The sequence below is a fragment of the Myotis lucifugus genome, unplaced genomic scaffold (genome assembly GCF_000147115.1).
Source record: "Myotis lucifugus unplaced genomic scaffold, Myoluc2.0 scaffold_15, whole genome shotgun sequence".
NCBI lineage: Eukaryota > Metazoa > Chordata > Mammalia > Chiroptera > Vespertilionidae > Myotis > Myotis lucifugus.
The window spans coordinates 3,864,103-3,874,114 of record NW_005871063.1 but is presented as its reverse complement, the minus strand read 5'-3'; the positions used below and the strand labels follow the sequence as shown (position 1 = coordinate 3,874,114).

At 40.2% G+C, this 10,012-nt stretch overlaps 1 protein-coding gene across 5 annotated transcripts in view; it reads right to left on the bottom strand.

Moving 5' to 3' along the window:
• Positions 1 to 1,839: 1,839 nt before the first annotated feature.
• PPP1R9A (protein phosphatase 1 regulatory subunit 9A) overlaps positions 1,840 to 10,012 on the bottom strand; it is a 236,728-nt gene continuing 228,555 nt past the window's right edge. For all 5 annotated transcript variants that reach the window (XM_023750730.1, XM_023750731.1, XM_023750732.1 and 2 more), the window contains 2 exons: positions 9,246 to 9,428; positions 1,840 to 7,921 (listed from right to left, as the gene is read on the bottom strand). In XM_023750730.1, the coding sequence (XP_023606498.1) occupies positions 7,718 to 7,921; positions 9,246 to 9,428 (387 nt within the window). In that variant the 3' untranslated portion in view covers positions 1,840 to 7,717. The remainder of the gene's footprint in view (positions 7,922 to 9,245; positions 9,429 to 10,012) is intronic.

The window sequence follows — 10,012 nt, the reverse complement described above, 5'->3', positions numbered from 1 at the left end:
TTTCTCGGTAAATGTAAACTCAAATGCTTCAACTTTCCTTCTACTCTTGCTTATTCAATTCTCCTCTAGCAAAAGGCATGCAGGAAAATCTTAAAATTCTTGGGAGTGTTGTCACACTTGAAAATTACCTGAGTCTCTGTGATCTCTGCACACATAGTACATTTTAGTTTCTTTCACCTGGTACAAGGAAGAAGTTTGTTCACATCAGTGATTGGATACAGAACGAAACCCATAACTGATTCGGGTAAAGCTAAGTGTCCCCCCAAGAGAAGTTATTAAGGTGGTGGTGGTTCTTTTTCTAGTCTAACTTGCCACAGAGGCTAAGAAGAAGACAATAGGAAAGTAAACAAAAGAAGAAATGATCAACAACCTCTCGCTATCTTCTGAGGGACATACTCAGAAAAAAGATGACTATTATTTTCTTATGAAAGCCGAGGAAAAGGTTACCTGTCCTCCTTTATTTGTCTGCTCTAAGGTATGGCTTCCAGGATGAATTGTTTCTTCGCCACCTTAAGGCAGTCATGTTAGAAAGTGTCTCTAGGGCATTTGCCATGATGATGGTCTGGTATTTGGAGAGAGATGTTTTGCTGATAAATTGAGAACTGCTCCTGGTTTAAGACCACTGGCTTAAATAAACAGGGACATTTTGTTTAGATCGAAAAACACTTTCCTCACATCAGGATAAAAGTTATTTTTAGTCGTTTCCATGGGCATGACGCCATGTGCCCTATGAGAGCTGGTTTGTGATGCTGTTCACAGCCCTCGAAGCTGGAATATTGTTTGGAAACGATCAATAGCTGTGGTGATTAGTTTGAAAAAAGCTACATATTTCCTTTATTTAAAAAATAATTTTATTGATTCCAGAGAGGAAGGGATAGAAACATCAATGATGAGAATCATTGATTGGCTGCCTCCTGCACGCCCCCTACTGGGGATCAAGCACACAACCTGGGCATGTGCCCTGACTAAGAATCAAACTGTGACCACCTGGTTCACAGGTCGGTGCTCAACCACTGACCCGTGCCGGCTGGGCAACCATGTATTTCCTTTAAAGAGAATCACTTGATATCAATAAAATGACCACAGGTCTGTTCTCTCTCGTTTTTAACAAAATAAGCAAATTCTGTCCCCTGGCTACCCCCCCCCCCCCCTGCTCTGCAACCCAAGAGAAAGCTATCCACCAATTGAACGTAGCTAGCTTACATGAAAGATCATTCAAAAAGGGACACAAGCGTCCCCTTGGTTTGGAATTTCTTAACATGCTCCAGGGTAAACAGTTGAATTCACTTATTCTGTTGCTTTCATCTAAATTTTTTGCACTGCCAAAGGTTTAGTCACAGATAAATTAGGGAGTGCATGTATGTGTGACAGAGAGAAATTAATACCTTCATTTGATATATTCGTCTTCTCACCATTTAAAGCTTTAGATGTAAAATTGTTGAAAGAAGCCCCATACTCTGGGATGGTCTGATTTTTAGCTCTCCACAACACGCTCTGTAACTGTGTGAGGCCAACTGCTTACGGATTTGTCAACGACCTTTCCCTGGCTGACAGGTTTTAGAAACTGTGATGGTGAAGCCACAATGGAAACCAAGAGATGGGCGAGGGAACTTCTAGTGGAAGCTTTGATCTTTAACTTTATGCCCAGTTCCATAATTGTGCTTTCGACATAATTCCTGCAGCCCATTTACACTTCAGCAGGGCTAAAACGTATTTTTAGCTTCATTTCTATGGAAATGTGCACTTTGCCCTTGATTGATAGATGCATTTTGACAGTTAATACAGGTTTATCCAGTCAAGGTGAAAATGGGAGAGGAAAAACAATGACATCAACAGATCTCAGTATTACTCTTTTTTATTGCATTCGTTGTCTAACAACAATAATACTCATTGGCAAGAAATTTATTTACACTAACAAATTAAACTTAATCACATGTATTTTTAGATTGATCAAAAAACAAAGGATATCTTGCTTCGAATGCCTCTGAAAACCAAAGAGTAAGAAATGTCATTTGAAATGGAACAATCTAGAGAAATACATATTAACCAAGCACAGAGAACAATTCGGACGTGGCACTATTGTCTCTTCCATGCAAATGATTGGACACCGAAAGGTACAAATCAAGGTTCAGATAACATGCTATCCATATTTATTGGACTTAAAATGACTTTCAAACAACTTTTTTCCTTTATATAAAGAAAGATGAAAATAAACCAACTTCTTACAATGGGACAGAATTCATTCTCTCTCTTTTTTTATATTTCAGCCGGCCAGTTTGTTAGTCATATGCAGCACGTGTACTTGTGGTTCCATTGTAACACCATTAAAAAATACAAAAGCAGTAGTGATGACCATAAATAATATTAAGGAGAACATACACATAAATATTTAAGAGATTTCACTAAGCACTAACGAAGTCTGATGTTGTTGGGAGGCGTTTTCTAGCCGGAGTGCTTCCTAATTCACACTTTTTAATGTAATTTAACTATCCTTGGCCAATTGTTCTTTCACAGACGAAAGATGAAATCCTTAACAGAGAACCTGGGTGTGTCCGTAAAACAGCCAGAGAACTAGAAGTATACGCCTTCCAACAACACACTCACACTCATGTCCATTTGGCAATGACCCAACCAGGCCATCACTCAGCAAAAGAGGAAGTAATGGTCATGGGATGACAACGCTGCCATCAGAGAGCCAGTAGTTAGTGGCTTATGCATCACAGCGACCAAAAATGTCATATTAGAGCATGAGCAAGTGCACAAGAACACGCAGTGCGATTTTTAGCAAAGGACACTGCGGTTCGCAGTTGAAAATGCCTGAAGCTGCATAAACTTCTGAGTTTCAGCTCAGCGATGTGCAATCTTGACATCAAAGCGTTAACCAAACATTTAAGGAAACTTTATCTTACTAAAATACCAAGTTTCGAATAAATCAATTTTACCAAAATATATAGACATATAGAAGGATTAAGTGCATTTAGTAGAAGAAATACATTAAAAAAATCTCTTAAAATCTTATGAGCCATTCAATGTATACACAACACAAAAGGTGGCAATAAGGCTATGATTACTGCTGGGGGTGCTCACTGACAACACCAAGTTCCAAAGACAGTATCTATTTGTTGAATGCCATGTCATTGCGGTGTGTGTGCAAGGTGAGAGATATATTCACACGTATGTAGTCTGTATAGCTACACAAGTGGCATGCACAGTGTTGAGAAGTTGCCTCTTGTTCCCTTATCCCTTGCCTCTTATTCATTCTTGAATCTTTAGCGCTAAAGACTGGGGTAGGGCCAAGGATGGGAAATCAGCATGTTCTTGCCTTCCCCACTCTGTAGGTTTGGAAGTGGGTGACGTGCTGTACTTGGTCCACACACGTATGTACGTGAGCCTTCAAGTAACAATCATTCCCTCAACGCATCGTGTAAGGCTCCTCTGTTCACCCTTGGGGAGAACTTGAGGCTTTCGTTTCCCAGGGGGACATGGGTCCTTCAGGCTTCTTCTTTGCCCTCTGACTTCTTGGTTGGGTCTGTTCTATACTCCTACTTTTTTGTTATGCAAATACTACTGGTGTACTACTGGTGTTATTTTTCCCCCCAGTGTTTTGGACCAAGATTCAGTTTCCTGAGACTTTAAATAACTAAGAAAAACATAAATAAAATCTGCCTGCAGACTACGGTTGTTTTTCAGGAGTGAATTGCAGCAACCACATTCATATTTCTTACAACCCTGTTTTCTTTAGAAATTTACTTTTCACCCCATCATCATAATAAAAACAATTCTAGTAGAAAATATGGACATTTTACTTCCCTCATCCTTCAAGGCTTAGCTTCAGAATCGTTTACAGGTAGATCCTTGATTAAAGTACATTTGAACATTCAGAAGCCACTCAGGACTCAAGTAGGTGACATGAACCCTGGTGCTGCTGTCTCTCAAAGGGAAGTGCCCCTCATCTGCAGCTCTTGGGACAGTACCTTCAGTTACTCCGATGGGCTTTAGTAATACTTAAATACCTCAGTGTAACGAGCGGGCTACCACACATTCAAAGTGTAGTTGCTTCTTTAAAATTGTTAAGACACCTCCCTTTAGAATCTTCTTAAATCCCATTGTTAAACGCATGGTTTTCTCTCTTTAGGCTTGGTCTACATAACCTTTAACACTTTATAAATAAATCAGAATATCCATATAAATGCAAAATTTACCTTTTAAAATGTATTTGAAAGCACATGTTAATCCAATGGCAAAAAGAACCTAGATGAGAATTATTTGTCTTCAGCAAAAACCATAGGGCTAATTAAAGTCAAACAATCTGTGATTATATTTGAAGCTTGGGCCTCGGACATTTTAAGGTTTCAGACTAGAGATGACAGCAGAATAACAGGCAGTGGCAAGGGTTAATTTGGTTCCTCACCCTTCCTCTTGCCACTTTGTTTCCAATGATAACAGGAGCACCAGGTAGGTGTTCCCATTGCCTCCCTCTTAAAAGCTGAGGTTGGCATTCGCGCTGGAGTTAAAAATGCTTATGTGACGTTAAGGGTAGGAAATTCATCAAGCCCCAGCTAAAGAAAGAAAGCATAGAATAGCTTTATTGTCAAAAAACTAGAGGTGGACTTCATCAGTCTGCTAGAAGGGGCAAAAGTTGGTTTCTGACCTAACATCACTCTGACGTTAACTTCTAATTCAGGAAGAAAGAGAGGGAGAGAGAGAGAGAGAATATGAATGAGAATGAGAAAACTGTTACATGAACTGTGAGTTACTCTAAGGGAGACAGTCTTAAAGAAAGTAATTCTGTTATAAAACTAAAGTCCTTCAATGGAAAACCCTGACCCAGACACTCCTCACCACACACCACCTGCCCTCCCCAAAGCATTACCTATACCCCCAACACTTTTGGCTATTGTCAGAGTCAAATAGAGCTGTCGTTTAGAGAATATAACCAGATATTCCCGTTTTGTTCATTTTCTGATAAAGAAAAAACTGCAAAGTCTTAAAGGTTCATGAAGCAACAGTTCTGTGTTAAATTGGACACTGAAAACCACTAGCATTAGAGCAGGAATTGTGTACTGCACTGGTACCTCACTTAGGCATCATGCACTAGAGTTGATAAAAAAAAAAGTACGAAAACAAAATGCTCCCAAGTCTTGAGGCCCTTCACTGTTTTCATGACCTTTCACCAGTCAGTTACATTTTATCCTTTTCTGGACAATCAAATCAAGTGCCTCTTATAATTTCAGCAGTTTTAAGTAGTAATGTTAAAAATAACTCATTCAGATGAAAATTACTATAATTTAAGTTAAAAAAATCAAAATAGTTATAACACAAATGAAATGATTTGAAAAAAAGAATGTGATTAATAATATTGTCAGTTGGTCATTAATCTAAACACCGGAAGTATACAGATAAACTGAAAACTAAGAACAATATTTGAAGACTTTTAAGAAAATGCAATATAATAGATCATAAATTATGTGCGGAGACTGAGACTTACAGACATTTCCAGTATTTACATCCATTTTCAAATATTACCAAAGTGTAAACATAAGATAATCATCCTTCCATTTTCATTCTTAAAATGAATACAGTGAAATTTCCAGTGTGATCTAGATCACTTTTTTTCAAAGATATGCAAAGATGGCAAAAATGTACAATAGCAAGCACTAGTATTACCACATTTTGACTAATTTAGTCTTTTAGTATTAGAAAAGGTTTGCTGGAATTGGTCGTTCAGTAATAGTGGTTCCTTGTTTCTCATGGTATTAATAAATAGCAAAGCACCACACATCTCAAAATATAAATAGAATATCCAGTATGGCGGCTTCATTATCATACCCCAAAATGAAGACAGACAGAGAAAATATACATAGTGACGGGTAACTGTAAAACATAGTGAGTAATCTATACCTAGTGACAGAAGCACTGAAGCCAAACAGGCAATACTCTGCCACTAAAAAGGAGGCAGGCCTTCAGGAAAGAACTGAATTGTGAATTTCTAGTTTAGATTATTCCAGATTTCCCATATTCAGACAAGCAAAAAACAAAAACAAGCAAAACACAATGTTCAAAATAAGAGATGGAGCTATATGGGCTGGAGCCCTTTACATGATCTGTTACCTGTAACCTCGAAAAGCACCCCCAAGCTCTGTGTATGTAACATTTCCAGTGCAAGGTATGGACTGAGACTCTCCACCCAGAAAAGGAAGTAAAATACTTGTCAAAGAATTTGTCTGCCCTCAACTCTTATTCTGGAACTTGTCCCTTGGAAAGTGGGTGACCTCATTTTTAGGGCCAATGCAGCAAACAGAATCAGATACATAAACATAAGGAGCAAAACAACAACATCAACAAAAAGATCCATTATTTGAAATTTCTCAAGATGAGTTATAGTTTCTCCTCCTTCTGCCTTAGTCCCTGGCATTTGAATTAGTTTGACGAAATGTTGAAATCCTTAATACTGGCTTTAAAATATGAGCTCCACTGCTAGACTGTATTCTGGGTACTATCTTAAATAAACTTTAACTTTAAATGAAGATCCCTAAAGAATGGGAGAGAATGGCTCAGAAAAACCATTCAGAGCATCTCTAAACATAACTGACAGCTCACCTGTATGGGGACATTCTGTGTGCTCAGTCAAATTGCTTCTCTAGTTGCATGTTACTCAAATCTAAGTTTTCTCGAACTGGTATTTCTATTGTTTTTAAAAGTACATTTGTTAAAATACTAGCCGAGTCCACTTGGGAAATCTTGAGTTGAAAATATGTGACGAGTTCCCGACTGTGTCATCATCAGGCTGCAGACTAGCCAGAATGTTCCCCGGGAGAGGAAACCTGAAAATGTTGGTTTCCTTAAAAACCAATTTCCTGTTCAATTTGTTGGGGAAAAGGAATTTTGTCGTGTGTGTCAGTGTTGCTGACAAACTGAGATGCTGCAGTAGCAAAGTAAACAACAGATCCCAATATCCCATGGCTGCATTCATGTCAGATTTTTCCTTTGTTTGGCTAAATCTGGAAGATAAATATTATCCTCAGAATCCCAAGGTAATACCACATCCACATTCTTAAGGCTTTTGCTTCCTTCTGGGGTGAACACATACTAGAATTCTTTTCTCTCCTTCAGATGCCCAGCAAGCAGAACAGTTTGCTCAACTTCTGCCACGGGAAGTGATTCTGGGGCAGAGCACCCACGTTTCCACAGTGGGGTTGTCTCACTGTCCAGACACAGAAATAAGGGGGACCTTTCTCACACTTTGGAGTGGATCCTGCAGCCGAGATCTCATGGCAGGAGGGCGCTCAAGCCATGCAGACAGACACAAACACCCAGGGTCAGGACCCCATGCTGGACATCCATGGCACTCCATTTCACAACACCAGGGTGGATCATGCTCTTGTTGGGTACTGTCATGCTGGTTTTCCAAGTGACACACGCACCCACCCAACACAACACAAGATGTTGGTAAGTCAGAGAAGAGGGAAACATTTGCCGCTCTCACAAATGAGCTCCTTGGTTTGTTAAGAAACTAAAGGTGGCTTGGGATTAAGTAGGTTAAAATGAAAGGAATTCTATTATCACAGAAAATGCAGGTATTCGACACCAGGTTCCCCAATCTGCCTACAGCACATCACCCCTATCATCAGTTTCTTCTTCATTCCCCCGGAGGAGAGCGGGGCAGGAAGAGGTGGACCCTCCCTTGGAGCACCCTCTTCGCCTGGAAGAGGGTGTGTTACTGCTCCCCAGCCCCCTCTATTGCCATCTTTTCTGTCTTTCTAGATTTCCTCTGCATCTGCTCTTGTTCCTTCCTCCTCAGCTTTTCTCTCTGCTTTTCCATTTTCTCTTGAGCCTTCCGAGCCTTCTCTAGAGACACCTTCATTTCCTTGAGCTTTTTTTTGACCACTGCTCGGTCCTGCGATGATGCCATTCCAAGAGCCTTAAGAAGGAAATAGAAACAAACTGAATCTGAAAACCAGTGACTTCTCTGCTTATGATGAGGCCGATATCGCAATATGTTCTAACTCAAAAATTAATTTAAACACAATTGAGGTGAAAACTAAAGAAGAGCTGATTACATTTGCCAAAAATGTACAAGCTTTATTTGTTCTTTTGTTCTTCGAAGTCCCTAGCACAGTATGCCCCAAAACTTGCTAAGGAATGCTTTCCAGATTGGTAATTAATGGGTGAATGAATGAAAAAAGGTCACAATTCTGCTTCTCCAACCTTTAGGTTGTAGACATTTACAGGCAAAAGATAGGAGTGGGCTCCTGCTGCCACAGAGGGCTCCCGGAAGGGCAGGAAGAATCGACATGGCTTCCTTTCTGCCAATGTATTCATTGACAGTGAGGACCCAAAGTGTATTTAGCACCAGAATGCTCATGTCAGCAGACTAGCCATTCGCTCCCTGTAGGCAGACCTATAAAGGAAGCCTGATTATAACAAGAAGGTTGCTCAATTAGCTTGGAATTCAGAATACGGGGAGTTGGTTGCATAGTACTTTAAATGCTTCATGACCTTCAGCATCAACAGCGGGATGCATCCATCTCCCCAAGGGGACAGACTTGTCAATGGACTTTCATATTTACAGGCTATTCATTGATCTCTAACCTTTTCAAGATTGTCACAAGATACTCATCTGCCCGTCCTCACAGCAGGGGCTGAGGTCAGGGGTGGCAAGCTGGCTGTAAGCTCTTTTTGCCCTTTCTCTGCAGGGATGGGCGCCACCTCAGCCTCTAAAGAGATGGACTGAACAGGTGAACATGAGAGAGCAATGGAGCGGGAGGGAAGACACTGCCGCACATATTTGGGGAAGAAAGTTCTGGGGAAAACATCATCCCGGTTTTGGAGTGGTCCCTGGTGTGCAGGGACGAGTCGGGATGCAGAGGAGACACGAATAAAGAAGGGGAGGTTCATGGATTTGGGTTTTAACTCTTATGTGATGAAAGAGTCCACATTGGCCATTATTAAAACTCATACTACATAGAAGTAAGTAGAGTTAATACATGGGCCATGTGTTGCTAGGTGGAAGCAATGGAGTGAGTCCCTCCCTCTCCTACTCAGCAGCCTACTCTGTAGATCCCCTAATGACTTTCTGAACCTGCATTTACTACTCAAACAATCCACCGTCCTTCCTGCTGACGGTTGATGAGAATTACCTCTCCCATATGGAGAATGCTTTTATTTAAACGAAAACATTTTAGGTGCTATGAGCAATACAAATTATGCTTGGTAACCTAACACAGACATATATAATTCTTTACCTTCAGTTTATTTCCATCCAACTGCAGGAGTTGCTCTCCAGTGATGTTTTGGGCACTGAATTCAGATACATACTGCTCCAGATTTAGGCTCATGAGCCAGTGAGAAACCTGCTGCACACTCCACTCCTGAACGGCCCGATTCTGACACTGACTGTGCTTGGGAGACTGTCCGTCATCAAGGATCTGAGGTAGGAATGTCACGCAGTGTTGTTAAAGGGCGGAAGTGCTATGGCTCAGCATGGCATACTGCGCTATCCAAAGGAATTTCTTGCCTACTAGAGCCATATTTATTTTTAAACCATAGAATGATAAGCTAATGGTTCTAGTTGTGCATGTAACACACATACATGTTTATTACCTACATGTTTTTAGATGCTTGGAAACCTAGAAACTCCCCTAAATAAAACAGCATTTTCAATGTAGGAAGTTTAATATTGACAAATCCACTCTAATGTTGCAAGCTTTTACATGAAAACACTTTGGAAAGATTACCAGATGCAGAAAACAAATATGCCATTTAATCCCTATAGACAATACATCACTCTGCATTTCTCCTCAGCTAAGACATTAGAGATATATAAAAACACATTTAAAAGTATTGTGGCATCTTTCACTTAGAAGAGGAGAGCAATGAACCCTCAGGTATTTTTAGGGGGAAATTTCACCGCCATTATTTCACTTGCACAGCAAGCAAACCATGAGGGCAGAGGGGCAGGAGGTATCCATAATTACTTTTAATAAATGAGGAAACTGAGGTTCTGAACATC